The 20,024-nt window shown below is 35.5% G+C and overlaps 1 protein-coding gene and 1 long non-coding RNA gene across 2 annotated transcripts; one reads left to right on the top strand and one right to left on the bottom strand.

Moving 5' to 3' along the window:
* Positions 1–2,865: 2,865 nt before the first annotated feature.
* LOC148575283 (putative pentatricopeptide repeat-containing protein At5g37570) lies at positions 2,866–3,303 on the bottom strand. The gene has a single exon (XM_088506152.1). It carries the CDS (start codon positions 3,301–3,303, stop codon positions 2,866–2,868), a length of 438 nt encoding a protein of 145 aa, XP_088362278.1.
* Positions 3,304–18,257: 14,954 nt separating this feature from the next.
* On the top strand, positions 18,258–19,517 carry LOC107625881 (uncharacterized). Its single transcript, XR_015904886.1, has 3 exons — positions 18,258–18,446; positions 18,950–19,132; positions 19,341–19,517. It is a non-coding gene; the product is annotated as an uncharacterized LOC107625881 (long non-coding RNA).
* Positions 19,518–20,024: the final 507 nt, after the last annotated feature.

The following is a 20,024-nucleotide window of genomic DNA, read 5'->3' as shown; positions in this document are numbered from 1 at the left end:
GACTTTTGTTTATGATATTTGTTATTGCTTTCTTATTATGTTCTTCAATTATCCTTGTGGTGCTATAATAAGGCAATAGTAGCCTAAGCAATAGTAGCCTCATCGAATGTAATAAAAAAATCAGATATTCTTGAGACAGTAGAAAAAGTACTGTACATGGATCAAACTCGAAAGCGATTTCCAATGTTGATTTTTATGCATAACACTGTTAACAAAAATATTTAAGAGATAATACAAAAATAATTTAAACTAGTCTAATTTTTTTATTCCGCACTCTTTAATTATTATGAAAATAAATAAATAATTTTAAATATAATTATAAATATTATGTATATAAAATTATGAATATTAAATTAATAAAATAATTTTAAATTATTATCTTTCTAATATTATTTTATTATTAACTGCTTTAATTACGCTTAAGTTTCAATATCCTAATTCTACCTTTTATGATGTATTATTAGTAATCATTAACAATTTAAATGAGGTAAAATAATGCTAGAAAATAATTGACAAGTAAGTATAGTTAATAAAATCCATCACAATAAATAATTATAAAATTATTTTTTTAAAAAATTTAATCTATTAAAAAAATACATAAATAATTATATATCTATCATGTTTTTTAACGAATTTTATATAGATTTTTCTTTTTTTTAAACATTTTATGCTGAACTTTTTTTTTTTGGGTCAACAACAATTAATAGGGTTCTGAATTCTGATAAAATTTTGTAAAATATTCTCTCAGAATTTTGAGAGAAATCCTAATATTCATCAAACACGAATGAGTTGTTGACTTTGTCCGACCTAATAAACACTATTAATAATGGGGAGCAATGCCAATCCTGCTGTTCAACAGCAACAACATTCATTGGGTGATGAAGAGGAAATCATAGACTTTAAAGATACAAATATTCAAGATGGGATTGATAAATGTTCACGAAGTCTGATGGGAGGATAATGGCTGTTCGGCTCTTTAGTACAGGAACTATAAAATCTCCCTTGTATGCATTTTGGAGACAACCTGAAGGTTTCAAGGTGTAAAGCTATAAAAAGGGAATATTTTTTAGTTCTATTTTGATAATGAGATCGACGTAACCAGAATAGAGAGAAGCGCCCGTGGCTTTTCCAAAAATTTATTATCAATATTAGATACTGGAAACAGGAAAAAATAGTAGAAGATAGAGATTTTGATAATGTCCTTATTTGGATACAATTATGGAAATTCCTTGAATATTGCAAGACAAAGGAGTTAGGGAGAAAGATTGGAAAGGCTTATGGTGACGTAATTGATGAAGATATTTTTTATATTTCCAAAATTTTAGTTCATAAGATGCAGAATGTTATGGAGAATATTATAAGCGCTAATTAGAGTACTTTCGTCAAAGCAAGATTCATTAGTGATAATATTCTCATTGCACATGAATTTATTTACTTTCTAAAGAACAAAATATATGGATTTCAGGATTTAGCCTTGAAATTAGACATGAACAAAGCGTATGATAAGGTGGAATGGAGTTTTATATGGAATATTTTAGAGTAAAAGACAAATAGGTCCCTGACCTTTTAAAACGAGGATATTTTCATCCCTCAAGATCGAAAAATACATTTCGATCCCTCACGTTTTAAAACGCGTGACACTTAGATCCCTCCGTCGAGTTGGGCTTCAAAACGGCAACTGAACATGCTGACCTGGAAGGGTAGAGTGTTAGGTGTCCGTTTTAGTTGCTGATGTGGATGGAGAACAAATTTTTAATGGACAAATTAGTCCTTGATGCCTAACATCTTGCCTCTGCCATGCGAGTTTCTGCTCAAAGACTCTCCTACTCTCCTCATTTTGATTATTCTGAACCTTGTTCATAGCTTGCTCCTATTGATTCAAAACCTCCATTTCACTATACAAATTCTTAGTGTTACTAACATACCTATCCATCTTTCTCACCATACCTTCCATATGCTTAATCAAGAACTTTAATTCATTGACATCTATGACCCCACTCACAATGTCACCATACACATGCTCAAATCCCTGCAATGCAGGAACAGAAAACTTCTTCTCTAACCATATTTATGTAAGACTATATATATAAACACCAGCACTAAAATGAAGGCCTAAATTTGAAAGTTTTAAACTAATTCTAATCCTAACACATACAGTAATACCTGCAAGGCTTTTTCGAGAGAAGCAGCAACCTTATACGTGTATGTATCACCTGTGCAATACTATAAAAAATTGCATTCCAAGAATTAAGTTACTATTTTTTGGGAGCACAAATGTTGGAGATCATTTGATATATCAAAAGCATCATCCAGATGCTTGAATTTGACCTTGAAATATACACACAAACACACTAAAATGGGACCACTAAATACACAAATTGTTAATTTGCCATCTCCTTCTTGGTCTGGTTGAAGTGGTATATCTGAACATGGCACATACATATAAGGCAACCAACTGAAAAGAAGCCGACATCAAGCTAACCAATATCCTTTTTCGGAGTTTGGTCGAACAAGAACCTTGAGGTAGCCATGTCACCAGCCTTTGCATAGCCATCAATCATGATCGTGAAAGAAGCAACACTCTTTTCCGGCATAGCATCAAGCACTACCCTAGCATTGCCCAAATCCCCCACCTTCACAAAATCCCATATCATCGCATTCCATGATGCCACATTCTTCTGAGGCATTTCATCAAATAGCCTCTTTGCCTCCACCATATCCTCAACCTTCACATAGCCAACCACCATTGCCGTCTATAAAACTACATTCTTCTCAAACATTCCATCAAACACCTTGCGAGCATCACCAATCTTTCCACATTTTCCATACATATCAACCAAACAGGTTCCAACAAAAATATCACCTTCAACCCCCATACCTCAACACCGAGCCATGGAGCAATTTTCCTTCGCAGGATCTGTACATGCTTGAACATGCCTTAATCACAGAAGAGTAAGTGTACCTATTAGGAAGAGACCCATGTGCCTTCATGCGAATAAAAGCAGAGAGGGCGTCGAAAAAGTAACTTCCTTTGGTGTGGGCTCCAATGAGGGAGTTCCAGAGAAAAGGGGAAGGGCCAAGGACGCGGTCGAAGACGGAGGTGTAATATGAAGCAGTGGCGGCAAAGGAGGCGGAAAGGAAAATGAAGCGGGAGATAATGAGGTGATCTTGCTCTAGACCTCGTTGAATGATGGAGGCGTGGACTTGGTAGATGTGATGAATGGTCTTGCAGGCCTTAAGAAGGGTGATAATGGCGGCAGTTGAACGCGGTGGAGAAGAAGAGTGTCGAAATATTGAATTCATCGGAAGAACGGCGTCATTTTGGCCTTAAGGGATGAATTTGTCCACTAATAATTTGTCCCAATCCACTTTAGCAAGTGTAACGGACACGTCATTCTCTACCCCTCCATGTCAGCTGGCTCTGTTGCCGTTTTTTGTCCAAAATGGACGGAGGGGTATAATTGTCAGCCGTTTTAAAACGTGAGGGATCGAAATATATTTTCCAATATTGAGTGACGAAAATGTCCTCGTTTTAAAAGGTTAGGGACCTATTTGTCTTTTACTCGATATTTTAAAGAAAATGGGTTTCTGGTAGAAATGGATTGGCTGGTTAAAAGAGTGTGTAACAACGGTTTCTTATTCTGTTATTGTAGAAGGACGACTTCATAGTTTCACTACAAGAATTTGACAAATTAGCGACGAATTAGTGACGCACTAACGACAAAATTAATGAGCAGTCACAAAATACCTGAACTTGAGAAAAGCGACTGATTAGCGAGAGATTTACGAGTAAGTTTGTTTCTCGCATGTTGACTTTTGTGGCTAAAAAAAGAGCGGAGAAAATTTCCTCACTAATTTGTCACAAATAAATTAGCGAGTGACAATGTTCTAGCAAATCAGTCACTTAGGGGTTCAATCGAATAAAAGTAAAGTAACGAGTGATATTATTGTCACTATTCCGTCGCAAGTGTTTGATATACAATTAGCGAGAAACAATTCACACACAAGTTCGTCGCTAAATAAACTTTGTGCGAAATGGCTAATTAGTGAGGAACAACGTTCCTAACTATTCCGTCACGAAGAATTGAAATGCATTTTGCGATGGATAATTTCCTAGCTAATTTGTCACCAAAGTTTTTATTTTTTAGCGAGCAACTAGTTTCTCGTTAATTTGTCGCATAATATTGTAAAATTCAAAATAAGAGTAGCGACAGAAAATAGTCGTCGTTAACTCGTCGCAATAAATAAATCATTTAGCTAAGGAACTGTTCCTCGCTAATTAGTCGCTAAAGTGGAAATACGGATATTGAGCGCCTAGGACCTAAGTAGTGAGAAATTTGTGACCGTTTAACAACTGACACAATTTGTTCGCTGATTTCAAGTTGCTGATTAGCGGGTGAAATACATTTGTCGCTAAGTTGTCGCATGTTTAATTTAGCGAGCGACTTGGCAACTGCAATCTTGTCGCAAAGTAAAAACTATATCCTACCTATTTTGTAGCAAATTACTCGCTAATCTCGTTGAAAATCTGTCGCAGAGTTATAACAAATCCAAAACTGATCAAGAAAATTTTATAAGTAACTGGTTGCAATTGAGTCACTAATCAAAAGCTTATTTAGTGAGGAATTAGCGACTATTTTCTCGCTTATTTCATGTTGTTACTAATTTGTCAGAAAAAATATTAGTCCCATGTTACTACTAATCACTAACCACTATATACATCCATGGAAAATTCATGAAAAAAATCATTAAAAAAAAATACAAATTATTTTAATTTATTTATTTTAATATAAGATATTGATATTTACATAAATATTTTCGTATTTGTTTTAAAAAAATCTTACCTACCTTATAAAATATTTTTTTAAAATTTAAATTCTTTTTAAAAAAAATCAAAATGAAAATTTGAAAACAAAAGAAAAAAAAAGTAACTCAAAAAACAAAAAAGCATTTAATTTCAAAAATTTAAAACGTACCTATAAGAACTTTTTTTTATTATTTCAAATAAAAAATTGCGTATAAGCATTATTTCTAATGCTTTAAATCAAAATTTAAAAATTCTATTATCGTTACATGAAAAAACTAAAATGAGCCCTATTATATATACTATATACAGAGGTAATTGCATGTTAGATATAGCATTCGGTTTTCTCTGCTCTCTCTCTGGCCGAACCGATTTTGCATGAAGAAGAAGAAGTTTAGCTCGGTTCAAGAGCTTCAACCTTGGAGGCTTCCCCTTCTATAAATAAGGGAGAACAGCCAGGGCTTGAAGTAAGGAGAAAAGAGTGCAAGGCACAGAGTTCTCATAGCTACCCAAGCTAACAGAAGTTCTTCTCCTTCAATGTTTTTCATTTTGTAATTTTTCTGTTTAGTTTTGTCTGTCTTGAGTCTCATAGAAAAAGGCAAACAGTGAGGTTTGTAAGAAAAAGCCATAGAGCGAAAAAAGGCAGAGTATGCAAAATTAAAAGAAAAAGCCATATATGTCCTTAGAGGTCCTTTGTACATCTGTGTTGTGTTTCATGATTCTGTGGGAATCCCCTTGCAAGTTAGGTTAGCACTTTGCAATTGAAAGCTTGGCAGTGACCAAGTCAAGTTCAGGATTGGGAATTAGATTATGGATTTGTCCCGGATAGGAAGGTTAGTTCCTAGAGAAAATTGGTGTATGTAATCATGATTATAGTGAAATTCTATCATTGTTGTGATGGAGACTGGATGTAGGCTGCATTGCACTTAGCAGCTAAACCAGGATACATCTTGGTGTGATTCTCTCTCTCTTCTACTCCATTTCTGTTTCTGCTGTATAGGAGACAAATCTGAAAAATATCTCTTGGCTGGTTACGAGACAAAAAGAAAATATCTTTTGACTAGTCACGAGACAAAAACAAAAATATCTCCTCAAGTGTTCTGAAAAACAGCAAGTGTTATTAAGCAAAAAAGGGGCTAAGATTCAACCCCCCTTCTCTTAGCCACTGATAAACCATCACATTCATACATTCAGAAGACAAAGGCAATACCACCACATCAAAATAATTGACTATTCTTATTATATAACTCAAAAATTCATGCATCTTAATTCTTCTAAAAAAATTCACTATTTTATTCCAGTTTGATGATGATAAGAGGAATTATTTTATAACTAATTGACGGAAATAAAAACTATATTATTATTAATGCTTATGCAATTCTTTAAATTAAAAGACAGAAAAATAAAATAGAACTTAAAATACTACTAGTGATCATGTAATCCTAAATATGAGAAACAGAAATTAGAATAACAGAAATATGGGAGGTGGAACTCAACCACCTTAATCATGAGAGGTGCTGGGTTCTTCAGGGGAAGGTTTTTGGTGCTTCAAAGCTTCTAATTCACGCCCCTGCTTCTCTTGCTCCTTGACCAGTTTGCAAATCATGCTAGTCTGATCTTTCTGCTCTTCTCTTAGTTGATCCAAGGTGGTTTGCAGTTGAATCACAGATGCTTTCAACTGAGTCCAATATTTAATTGGAGGGATCTCTTGTGGAGGCTCAGATGCCTTCCTTTTGGGATGATCCTCTGGTATCTTGGCGCTTTCCATCACTTGTTTGGTGATTGGGCTTTTCACTGGGATAAATGTATCTATGTGAAGCAGTGCTTTAGTCTCTTAACATAGGTGAAAGATGAGGTTTGGATAGGCCAACCTGACTTGGATGGACATCCTGTCTTGGATATCTAACGGGAAATTATTTGGAGAACTTTTACCTCATTCTCCAGCATGATGTAGTGAAATGCCCATTCTTCACCTTTTTCTGGCGTTCAACGCCAGAGAGATGCTTCCTCTAGGGTGTTCTGCCTTCTGTTCTACATCATTTTGTCTCTGTTTAAATATTTTTCATGAACACCAACACACAAAAAAAGTAAAATAATAAAAACTAATTATGAAGAAAACTAATTCAAGAATAAGAATATTCAAAGGAATAGAAAATAATATGCTTTTGATCATTGGGTTGCCTCCCAACAAGCGCTTCTTTAATATCTTTAGTTGGACTTCATTGTACTTAGCTCAGTAGCAATGTTGAGCCTCCTGGCTCAATATCTCCTTCAAGGTAATGCTTAACTCTCTGTCCGTTGACAGTGAACCTATTGTCCGAGTCCTTATCTTGAAGTTCTATGTACCCATAGGGTGATACACTAGTGACCACATAGGGTCCCTTCCAATGGGATTTGAGTTTCCCTGGAAATAATCTGAGTCTTGAGTTGAATAGCAGAACCTTTTGGCCTGCTTCAAATAATCTAGAAGTTATCTTCTTGTTATGCCTCCTTTTTGCTTTCTCTTTATAGATCTTTGCATTTTCAAATGCTGCTAAGCGAAATTCGTCCAACTCATTTAGTTGGAGCAGCCGTTTTTCTCCTGATGCTTTAGCATCAAGGTTGAGGAATCTGGTTGCCCAATAGGCTTTGTGTTCCGATTCCACTGGCAGATGACAGAATTTTTCATACACCAATTGATATGGTGATGTTCCTATAGGGGTCTTGAAGGCTGTTTTGTATGCCCATAGAGCATCATCAAGCTTTCTAGCCCAATCCTTTCTAGAGGCACTTACTGTCCTCTCCAGGATTTGTTTTAGCTCTCTATTTGAGACTTCATCCTGCCCATTTATCTGAGGATGGTACGGTATTACCATTTTATGGTGAACTCCATAATGGCTCAAAACAGAGTCAAGCTGTCTGTTGTAGAAATGAATACCTCCATCACTGATCAATGTTCGAGGAATACCAAACCTGCTGAAGATGTTCTTCTGGAGGAACTTCATTACTACTCTAGTGTCATTAGTGGGTGATGCTATTGCTTCAACCCATTTAGACACATAATCTACTGCCACAAGGATATAGGTATTTGAGTATGAAGCTGGGAAAGGACCCATGAAGTCTATACTCCATACATCAAACAGCTTAATCTCTAGGATTCCTTGCTGAGGCATGTCGTGACCATGAGAGAGGTTGCCAGTCTTTGGCAACTGTCACAGTTACGGACAAACTCTCTAGAGTCCTTAAAGAGTGTGGACCAGTAGAATCCACTTTGGAGAACCTTTCTGCCTATTCGCTCACCTCCAAAGTGTCCTCCAAAGTTGGAGCTATGACAGTGCCATAGTATTTTGTGTGCTTCTTCTTTAGGCACATAGCGTCGGATGATCCCATCCGAGCATCTCTTAAAGAGATATGGTTCATCCCACAAGTAGTACTTTGCATCATGCATGAGTTTTTGAGCTTGATGCGTATTGTATTCTTTAGGAATGAATCTTATAGCTTTGTAATTTGTAATGTTTGCAAACCATGGTGCTGTCCGAATGACAAAGAGTTGCTCATCTGGAAAGGTTTTAGAGACCTCAGTAGAGGGAGGGGATGTCCCTTCTATAGGTTCAATCCGAGACAGGTGGTCAGCCACCTGGTTTTTTGACCCTTTTTTGTCTTGGATTTCTATATCGAACTCTTACAGGAGTAATATCCATCTTATCAGCCTGGGCTTAGAATCCTGCTTGGTGAGTAGATATTTGAGAGCAGCATGGTTAGTGTAGATAATGACTTTAGATCCTACTAAATAGGATCTGAACTTGTCAATGGCATAAACCACTGCAAGTAGCTCCTTTTCTGTAGTAGTGTAATTCCTCTGCGCATCATTTAAAATACGGCTGACATAATAAATGACATGCAGAAGCTTGTCATGCCTTTGCCCCAGGACTGCGCCAATGGCATGGTCACTGGCATCACACATTAATTTGAATGGCAAGTTCCAGTTGGGTGCAGAGATGATAAGCGCAGTGATAAACTTAGCTTTAAGAGTCTCAAAGGCCTGCAGACACTCTTAGTCAAAGACAAATGGAGTGTCAGTAGTTAATAAATTGCACATAAGTTTTGTGGTTTTAGAAAAATCTTTTATGAACCTCCTGTAGAATCCTGCATGTCATAGGAAACTTCTGATTCCTTTTACATTAGTGGGTGGCAGTAATCGTTCGATTACCTCTACCTTGGCTTGATCCACTTTTATTCCCTTATTCAAAATTCGATCCCCAAGGACAATCCCTTCAGTCACCATGAAGTGACATTTTTCCCAATTTAAAACCAGGTTCGTCTCTTGGCATCTTTTGAGAACTAGGGCTAAATGTCAAGGCAGGATTCAAATGAATCTCTAAAGATGGAGAAGTCATCCATGAATATTTCAAGGAACTTCTCCACCATATCAGAGAATATAGAGAGCATGCATCTCTGAAAGGTGGCAGGTGCATTGCACAGGCCAATGGCATCCGCCTATAAGCAAACACGCCATAGAGGCATGTAAATGCTGTCTTTTCCTGATCCTGTAGATCTACTACAATTTGATTGTAACCGGAATACCCATCCAGGAAACAATAAAATGCATGCCCTGCTAGTCTCTCTAGCATTTGATCTATGAATGGTAAAGGAAAATGATCCTTTCTGGTGGCGTTATTGAGCCTTCTATAGTCAATGCACATATGCCACCTTGTAACTGTCCTTGTAGGAATCAGTTCATTCTTTTCATTATGAACCACTGTCATGCCTCCCTTTTTGGGGACAATTTGGACATGGCTTACCCAGGGACTTTTAGAGATGGGATAAATAATCCCAGCCTCCCATAATTTAGTGACTTCCTTCTGCACCACCTCCTTCATGGCTGGGTTCAGTCGCCTCTGTGGTTGAACCACTGGTTTGGCGTCATCCTCCAACAGGATCTTGTGCATGCATTATGTTGGGCTGATGCCCTTAAGGTCATCGATTGTCTACCCAAGAGCTGTCTTGTGTTTTTTTAGCACTTGGATTAGTGCTTCATCTTCTTGTGGTTTTAAGGCAGACCTTATGATCATAGCATAAGTATTCCCAACTCCAAGAAATGCATATTTCAAGAAGGATGGTAATGGTTTGAGTTCGAGTTTAGGAGGCTTGTCTTCTTCCTTAGGAGTTTTCAGAGGTTCCTTAGTTTCCTTTGGCTCCTCTAACTCAGGCTGAGCATCATAAAAGATGTCATTCAACTCTTCTTTGAGTCTCTCAGCCATATTCACTTCTTCCACCAAGAAATCAATGATATCAATACTCATGCACTCCTCTGGAGTGTCTGGATGCTGCATGGCTTTAACAGCATTTAGCACAAACTCATCCTCATTGACTCTCAGGGTTACTTCTCCTTTTTCAACATCAATGAGAGTTCATCCTGTAACTAGGAAGGGTCTTCCTAGTATGAGGGTTGCACTCTTGTGCTCATCCATTTCCAGTACCACAAAATCTGTGGAAAAGGCAAAGGGTCCAACTTTAACAATCATGTCTTCAATCACGCCTGATGGAAACTTAATAGAGCCATCAACAGGTTGAAGACATATGCGGGTTGGTTCTACTTCGTGAGTTAAACTGAGTTTCTTTATTAATGAAACTGGTATCAGGTTGATGCTTGCCCCAAGATCACACAATGCAGTTCTTGTGCAAGCAAAGTGCAGGGTATAATAAAGCTTCCCGGATCTTTGAGTTTATCTGGTAAGCTTCTTTGAATTACTACACTGCAATCTTCAATGAGGAAGACTATTTCTGCCACTCTCCAATCCTTTTTACGGATTAAGATATCCTTCATAAATTTTTCATACGAAGGTATCTGTTCAAGAGCCTCTGCAAAAGGAATTTTAATCTCAAGTGTCTTGAGATAATCCGCAAAACAGGAAAATTGCTTATCTTTTTCCGCTTGGCGAAGCTTTTGAGGATATGGCATCTTGGCCCTGTATTCATCAACTTTAGTTGATGTAGGTTGAATGCTTACGGAATTGGAAGGGTGTTATCAGCACTTGTATGTGTCTGACTACCTTTATTTGGGCGTTCAACGCCCTTGTTACTGCCCTCTTCCTGGCGTTCAACACCAAGAACAATGTCCCATATTAGGCGTTCAACACCAAGTGTAGGTACCTCTTCTTGGCGTTGAATGCCAATGACATTCCTCTTTGGGCGTTCAACACCCTCAGAGATGTCTTGGACATCAATCTGGTATCATTCTGTGAGTTTTTCTTCCCCTGATCTTCTGTTACATTGAGGTTGGGTGTTTAGTACTTTCCCATTCTTCAGTTGAATGGCCTGACACTCTTCTGTTATCTGCTTAGATAACTGCTGCCTTGTTTGACTCAGTTGGGCTTCCACATTCCTATTAGAAGCCTGTGTTTCTCTCAAAGTCTCATGCAATTCTAGCAGTTGCTGGGCAAGGGCGTGTAATTGATGAGTCAATGGACCATCCTGTTCTGGATGGTTAGGTTCAGTAAATATTACCTTAACCTCTCCTTTCATAGAAGTCTCAGCGGTTGAGTACAGATGCTGATTAATGCCAACTATCTCAATAAGCTCGTGAGCCTCTTCAATTGTCTTTCTCATATATATAGAGCCACCAACAGAGTGGTCTAAAGACATTTGGGCCATGTCTGTAAGGCCATAATAGAAGATGTCTAATTGCACCCATTCTGAGAACATTTCAGTGGGGCATTTTCGGAGCATTCTCCTATACCTCTCCTAAGCATCATGAAGAGATTCATTGTCCTCTTGCTTGAAGCTCTGGATATCTAGTCTTAACTGGGTCATCTTCCTTGGAGGGAAGTATTGAATTAGAAACTTATCTACTAGCTGCTTCCATGTTCTCAAGCTAGATTTGGACTGGTTATCCAACCACCTCTTTGCTTGGTCTCTTATAGCAAAGGGAAAGAGTAGTACTCTGTAAACATCCTGATCTACTCCTTTAGTGTGTACTGTGTCAGCAATTTGTAGAAAGTTTACCAGAAATTCAACAGGTTCTTCCTGTGGAAGTCCAGAGTACTAGCAGTTTTGCTACACCAGAATAATGAGTTGAGGATTGAGCTCAAAGTTACTTACTCCAATGGGAGGTATACTAATACTTCTCCCATAGAAGTCAGGGTTGGGGGACATGTAGGACCCCAAAATTCTTCTGAACTGTTCATTCCCATTTGGGTTCATGGTAAAAGAAAGGTAGAAGAAAGAAGTAAAGAAAAAATAGAATTAAATTATTTTTATTTATTTATTAATTAAATTTGAAAATAAAAGTTAATTAATTAAAAAGATTTGAAAGTTAGATGATATAATTCGAAAAAGAAGAGAGAGAGAAAGAGAAGAGAGATTTTCAAAAATTGAAGAGAGAAAAATTAGTTAGGAGGTTTTGAAAAAGAAGAGAGAGAAAACAACAAACTAATTAAGAAAGATTTGAAAACAAGATAAGATAGATGATTAGGAAAGATTTGAATTTAAAATTAGAAAAGATAAAAAAAGATATAATTTTAAAAATTAAAATTAGAAAAGATAAGATAGGAATTTAAAAAGATTTGAAAAAGATTTAAAAGAGATAAGAATTGAAATTTGATTTTTGAAAAAGATTTGTTTTTGAAATTGAATTTGAAACAAAATAAGATAAAGATTTGAAAAAAAAATTTAAGAACATAAGATTTAAAAAGATTTGAAATCAAAATAAAAAAGATAGTTTTTAATTTATTAAAATTTAAATTTTAAAAGGAGGTTAAGATAAGGAAGAATCAAATTAAAAGAAAAGATTTGAAAAGATTTTAAAAAGATATAATTTTAAATTTAATTCTTAACTTGACTAACAAGAAAACACCTAATTTAAAATTTTTGAAATCAAATATGCAATATTTTTGAAAATTAAGGAGAGATAAGAAAAGATATTTTTTTATTTTTGATTTTTGAATTTAACGAGGAAAGAGAAAAATAACTAAAAAATACCAAGCTTAAAATTTTTAAATCTAAAACACAGTTTTTGAAAATTAAAAGAGAAAAACACCTAAAAGACACTAAACTAAAAATTTTAAGATCAAAACAAGGAAAATAAATAAGAACAACTTGAAGATCAAGATGAACACTAAGAACACTTTTCAAAAATTCAAAGCAAAAAGTGAACACACAAAGGACACCAAACTTAAAATTTGACACTAGACTTAAACAAAAGGCACTATTTTTGAAAATTTTTGAAAAAAAAAAAGCAAGAAATTCGAAAACTCAACAAGAATAACAACAAAAACTTAAACAAGAACAAAGATTAACAAAGAAAAGAAAGATTTTTGAAAATGTTTTTGATTTTTTCGAAAAAAAAAGAAAAATAAAAGTCTCAACAAAATTCAAAACAATACCTAATCTAAGCAACAAGATAATCCGTTAGATTGTTCAAACTCGAACAATCCCCGACAACTCGAACAATCCCCGACAATAGTGCCGCCAATCTTCCTCTAGGCTGAACACCAGGATTAGTGCGCATCCAGTTTGAATGAGGGTGAAGCTCCTGCAGTTCATTCCATTGGTGATCCTACTCAAAATGCCACAGACAAGGTCGAATCTTCCGGATCAGAGAGTGTTGCACCTTGGTTCTAGCCTTTACCACAAAGACACTAATCTCCCCACACCTCGACTGAACTAATGTCTCGAGAAGTCTCCAACGAAGTCGTGGATTAGCAATCTAAGAGACGTATCCTCAAGCTAGTGGTTCATTGATATTTGATGAAAGACGCTCACTAAACTCATGTAGAATAGAGATAACCTTGTGCCGGTTCAACTTATTCATAAGGTTGAAGAATAAAGATGCATCTTAGGAGAGGATCAAACACGAATTGAGATAGAACAATAGTACTTTTATTAATTCATAAAACTCAGTAGAGATTCTAACCTTAACCTTAGGATGTTTAGAAACTCATACTGTAAATACAATGACAGGTTCAAATGTAAAAGTGGGGAAGAAGATCCTAAACAAGGGTGATCTTCTCCTTTAAATACTAAACTAATGACTAGGAATTACAGAAATATGATAGGCTTAAGCTTGTAGTGCGAAAATCCACTTCTGGGGCCCACTTGGTGAGTGTTTGGACTGAGCTTGAGTGTCTCTCACGTTCTAAAACTCCCTAGGGGCATTGAACGCTGTCTAGGGGCCCCCTTTTGGGCATTGGACGCTGTCTACCTCTCTGTGGGCGTTGGACGCCAGGTCTGGGGTAGATGGCTGGCGTTGAACGCAAGTTTTGGGTCTTCATTTTCGAAGCAAAGTATGACTATTATATATTTTTGGAAAGCTCTGGATGTTAATTTTCCATAGCCATTGAGAACGCTTCATTTGGACTTGTGTAGCTCCAGAAAAGCTCTTTCGAGTGCATGGAGGTTAGATTCTGACAGCATCTGCAGTGCTTTCTCTGTCTCTGAATCAGACTTTTGCTCCAGCTCCTCAATTTCAGCTAGAAATTACCTGAAATTGTATAAAAATACACAAACTCAAAGTAGAATTCAAAAATATGAATTTTACACTAAAATCTATGAAAATATAATAAAACTTAAATAAAATATGCTAAAAACTATATAAAAATGATGTCAAAATGCATATAAAATATCCGCTCATCAATAAGCATATTTAAAAAAAAAACAAAGAAGAAAATAATATAGTATAAGTACAACAGATTGAACATTGAAGAGGATAAATGGAAGGTCTTACTTGAACTAGCGGCGAAGGGGAGGAGAAGAGTAGTAGCGAACCAAAGACCAGAGAGGAAGAGACGCAATTACACTATAATAGATAGTTAGAAAGGTAGAAAAAATTGTAGTCGCAGAGTCAGAGAGCCAGAGAGGGGAGGAGAGTGGCAGACGATTTTGCCTCTGGCGACGACGGTTCCCTCGGGCTGGGTGTCAGGCGCGCGATGAGAGTTATGCAGTAACCTTAAGAGTTAAATGTGTAAGCAGTGAAAGGGGGAGGGTGGCGTACGGCGGTGAAAATGGACGAGGGTGGCAGAGAGAAGAAGAAGGAGAACGATAACACAGAGATGAGAGGATTAGAAGTAGGTTTTTTTGAGAACAAATATATATATATATATATGTATGTATGTATGTATGTAATAGGGATATTTTAGTCATTTTGTATAATAAAAATATTGTACACTACAGCAAAAATGGAGGATAGCGGCAATAAATTGGCGGCTGTTTATTATATGGCCGCAAATTAACAAAATAAAGGCGGTTATGGTAGCGGTCTGGGCTTCTGCTACAAAAGGAACCAACACCAACTCCCGCAATCAAATCATAAAGAGAGCCAGCGGCCCTAAGTGCCCCCGTGGCCGTCACTCACTCACTCCAACCCTAGGTTCTCTTGGACCACTAACGCAGAGCCAACATCGATCATCTCCCCCAGCGTCTCTGTCAGAACCACCACCGTCATCATCTTCTTCTTCTTCTCTTCTTTCTTTTTCTTTTTCTTCCACCTTCGCCGAACAACCACGGCGAAAACCCTTTCTCTCTTTCTCTTCCCCTGTCTCCTGCCTTCTCTGTCTCGCCGCCGGGGGCTACCATCCAATGCCGCCGCAACCATCTTCTTCCCCTCCTTACAACCTCGCACTGTGGCTCTCAGCTGGCCCTTGCCTCCCTCATTCCCAGTCGCAGAATTAGAACAGAGCCACTATAGTTCCAGCGAGTTCAAACGCAGCAGCGACTGGTCACTGCCACTGCATCCCTCTCTCCTTTGTTCTTGTTCTGTTCTTTGACTCAGGTTCTCAAATCATCTTTTTTTTTTCTCTGTTTTAGTTAATTTAGTATTAGTTATATGTTGATTTTAGTGTTAATTTGATTTGGTTAGGATTATTTGCTGCTGTTAATTGAGTTTAGATTAGAATTAGGATTTATTAGAATTAGTGTTAGTTTATACATAGTTAAACATGTTGCTAATAGCTTCTTGAGTTTGAATTTCAATTTAATTAATTGACTGATACTCTGTTGAGCCACTGCGAAATGCTGCTGATTTTTCATGTCATTAGTGCTGAATTTTGAATTGGTGTTACAAAGAATGCTTGTTAATACTATTTTGTGTTGTTTATGCTTTTGCATGCCAAGTGTTCGACAATATGCCAAGTGTTTTAAATATGTTTTAAAAGTCCCAAGATACAACTTCTGGCACTTTTTGTTAGTATCTCTCTTGACTTTATAACTGTTCAGTCGGTTATTAGGGATTGTTATTAGGCTACGTTGATGGCCCTTAGTCTACCATTTTACATATTACAGGACATGTGGAAACACTTTCGCAAGCTGCTGAGTAATATATTTCTAATTGGCACATTGATTGAATTGAATTCTTATAAACACTGTCTCAAACTTTATCATAGCTTCTGAGTATTTACATATATGCATCAATTCGCAGGTTATCCATTTATCATATTTGTGCAAGAAAAATGCATTCATAGTTCTTGAGTTCTTGTAATGGGAGTGCAGTTATTCTTTTACACTATGGACAGTAAGGTGAGACAAGCTAAATATTTGTATTTATCCATTTATCATATTTGAGTAATGAATGTGGAGTGAATTATAAATATCTAGATTGGTGTATTTTATATATAGTTTTCTCTTGATCATTGGAATGATGATGGCATGAGATGCTTTTCTAGGATGTTTTCAGTGAGGACCAAAACTTTTGATGTCCATGTTGTCCTTTTGCTATTTTGCTGAGGACATAATAAGTACAAGTTGTGTTCTGTTTTTATTGAGTGATACAAATTGGATTAAAGATTGATACATTTTCAATTATCTTAGTCTATAAGTGAGTATATATAAAGCATGGGAGAGTATATATAAAGCATGTGTGATGCATCTGATTGAGTAACTAAGCATGCTTCACATGGCTTATGCTTGCGGTTTCACTTCATTAGTTGATTGATCAAAATGTATAAGGGAAAAGAACAAACAATCTTCGGTTGACTAAACAATTTTATTTTGAAAATTTGTTTATTTATTGATTTTCCATTACCTTTGTCATTGGCTTTCTCCTTTTAGTATACCTTATGCTAATAAAGATTAAAAGAATAAGATTATAAATGAATAAGATTTATATACAAATTACGATTTGTATAAATATTATAGGAATAATATTATTGTGCATTCAATTTTATACTAAAGTCAATTCCGTGCTACTAATTTAGACTTTATCATAATTCAATTTTTATTTTGTCTTTTTTTATCTTATAACCAATAATTTCTCCTACTTAGTTTGTTATTAATAGAAAAAGACTTAATTTTGTTATCAAAAGGACAATTTAATTTCTTCTCCTTTAACCTGTTATTAGATACACTAGGTGCTTGTGCTGTCTTAACCTTGTGTATGAAAAAATTTAAAAAGTAAAAAGGTTCTTTATATACATTTTCTTTTTGGTTTGATTTGTTCTAAATTTTCTTTTTATGCACTTTAAAATTGGTTTTGCTCATTTTTGTAGGATGAAAATATCATGGAAGCAGAGAGCCCTTGATTTAAGATATTTCTTAGTGTAAGTTTTTAAGTCAATTTAGCTCCTAATATTTATTGAACTAGTTAACTAGTATGATTATTTAGCATTTTTGTGTGCATAGAATTATTTTGTGATGGAAGGACATGAAAATATCAAGAGCCTCATTTTTTCCTTGATACTATTCTCTAGTTAGTTTCATGGATAATTTTTCCATTATTAAAAGGTAAGGACAAATGTAAAACTTTGGTTTTAAGCATTAAGGCACAACATTACACTTGACAGTGACATTTATGTATTGTGCTATATTCTTGTCTAAGCTCTGTAGTTTGATCACTTAAAGCATTGATTATTCAATGGCATTTAGAATCCTGCTCGTCTTTTATATTTGGTATTTGAGTAGGTGTTCATCACCACTCCATTATCAATTATTAATATATGTTGTATCTTTAAGTATGGTGTGCCTGGTTAATTTAGTTGCTCACTTTTTTCCTTTCCTAAAAAAAAAGGTTTTTCATATCAAAGTATGCATTTAGGTTATGAAGGAGCTTATAAGAACCAGCAGGGAGAATGCTTGGGCAGAATTAGTTCACTATAAGCTTATTTCCATATTAACTAACATATTTTATTGATGTGTGGTCTTTTAAAGTCAAAGTACAACTATAGTAGATGAAATTTTTTGTATGTTCTTGAGATGCTTCTTATGAGATGCAAATTTTTGTTAGATGAGCATGAAATGCATCTGCCAAACAACAAAGGCCATGGAAAAAAAGAATGGCATCTTGAAAAAAAAAGGGGACAGGGACCTTTCTTTTTCCGTCCTGTCTCTGTCTCTATTGTCTCAATGTTTCTGAATATTTTGTCCTAAGACACTTATCAAACACAATTTAGAATTTATATTACTCCTTTTGCCATCCCAACCTTTAGAAAGAACTCATTAGTCTTGGCTGTGAATTATAATATATACTTTAAGGGAGTGAGTGGAAATTACACATGAGATGAGCACTACTTCCTGATTTTTTTTCTCATAAATTTTCTATATGTTGGGAAACCTATGTTTATAGGAACGTAAGATTAGATTTGGAGTATCTCTGAAGAAGTTATTTTGATATTCTAAGTTCTAAGATGTTAACTCTGGATTTGCGGATATTCACTTGATCTCCCGTGTTGTGTAGGTATATATGCATATTTTTAGGAAACTTTCTTTCATAATTTGGTCATGGCATGTGTTAGAAATGCTTGGAAAATGATATAAATCTCTCGGCCTGATTGATGTTTCTATTTCAAACCCTTAAGTTCCAATGACGGTATTAAGCTATGTTCATGCTATTATAATGCTATGATGTTGAGGTCTTATGATTACAAGATGGGGATAACTATAGACTATAGTTATAAAATTTTTCGCTTAAATTTTATGAAACACATATATAGTAAAGTAAGCATAATTTTACAAGCATATACATTGCTGAAGTCATTATCAAAATTTGGATTGAGATAGTTGTCTGCTTGTTTTTTTATCAGATAAACTAAGTCCTGATAGTCCTATCTTTATATGCCTGATTATCAACTAATAAATTTTTAGTTAATTTTTTTTATTATTAAAGAGAATGCAGGTTCCTTCATTTTTCTATTATTATTATTATTATTATTATGCAATTTGATTGTGTTCCTTTGACAGGCTGCGGATTATAGCAATGTTAGTCGTGCTGGTTGATAGCATCCATTCGTTGAATAGTGATGACATTGGATGGAGCAGCTACTGATGACATTGCATTGGGTGTTGCTGTTGGAAGTAAAGGAAAAGGAAATCTGCATCGCGCAACATTTAATATTCAAGCCATACTTCTATTACTACTTATTGGTAAATAATTTGTGTTGAAATCTGTTGTGAAATGGTTGCAAGTTGTTTTTATATTAATCTTATGTTGATTTAAAAGAATGCTTTTGCTCAACCGATGTTTCATAAAATGCTTCATTGTTGTTATATTTCATAATTTTGTGTGTCTAAGTTTACTTCCTTTCATTTTTCTACTTACAGTCTTAAGATTGTAACGCTTGTAATCTATTAGGTTCAAAGCAGCAGCAGAGAAGAAAAAGAGTGTTCTGAGATATCTATTTCAACAGCAAGGTGAGGAGCTGCCAGCAAACATCGCTGCAGGGATGAATTCCGTGAAAGGATAGAGTGAAAAATAGAATCCTAAGATTGGACTTATTTTGGTTTGAAGCAAACATATTTTTAAATTTGACTATGCAATTTTTAGCAAGAGATTTGCTATGTTGATATTTTTATAAATATATTATTTTATTTTCCAGTTAATTTTATTGTTTTTGCCACAAGCTTAGATTCAATGGCTTTAAAATATTAAGATTTATAGTATTAAAAAAATCCAAAAAGGACAAAAAATTATATCTATAAAAGTAAACAAAAAAAAATTAGCATTTTTTAAAAGAAAAATCCAATTTTTTTTTTCAATTTGATTTGACATTAGCGGCCGTTTTATAACCGCCGCAAAATAGGCGCAAATTTGAGACTATTGAAGTAAATAGCTGCGGTTTTAAAACTGCCGGTAAACATACTGGAAATAGTGCCATCATGGTACTCGAATTTTGCGGCGGTTTTTTAATTGATTGCCGCAAAATACCGATTTAGCGGCGGAAACCGCCGCCAAACCTAATGCCCGCGCCCATAACCAGGGCGGTCCAAGAAACCGCCGGTCTTTGATTTTGCGACGGTTTAAAACCGCCGCGAATCA

The sequence above is a fragment of the Arachis ipaensis genome, chromosome B2, assembly GCF_059453495.1.
Source record: "Arachis ipaensis isolate K30076 ecotype BB chromosome B2, ASM5945349v1, whole genome shotgun sequence".
Lineage (NCBI taxonomy): Eukaryota > Viridiplantae > Streptophyta > Magnoliopsida > Fabales > Fabaceae > Arachis > Arachis ipaensis.
Note: the sequence above shows the minus strand (reverse complement) of the source record. Positions and strands in the feature narration are given on the sequence as shown.

Bases quoted from the DNA above. Each gene is read 5' to 3' on its own strand.
- LOC148575283 (XM_088506152.1), bottom strand. From the start codon at position 3,303: ATGAATTCAATATTTCGACACTCTTCTTCTCCACCGCGTTCAACTGCC.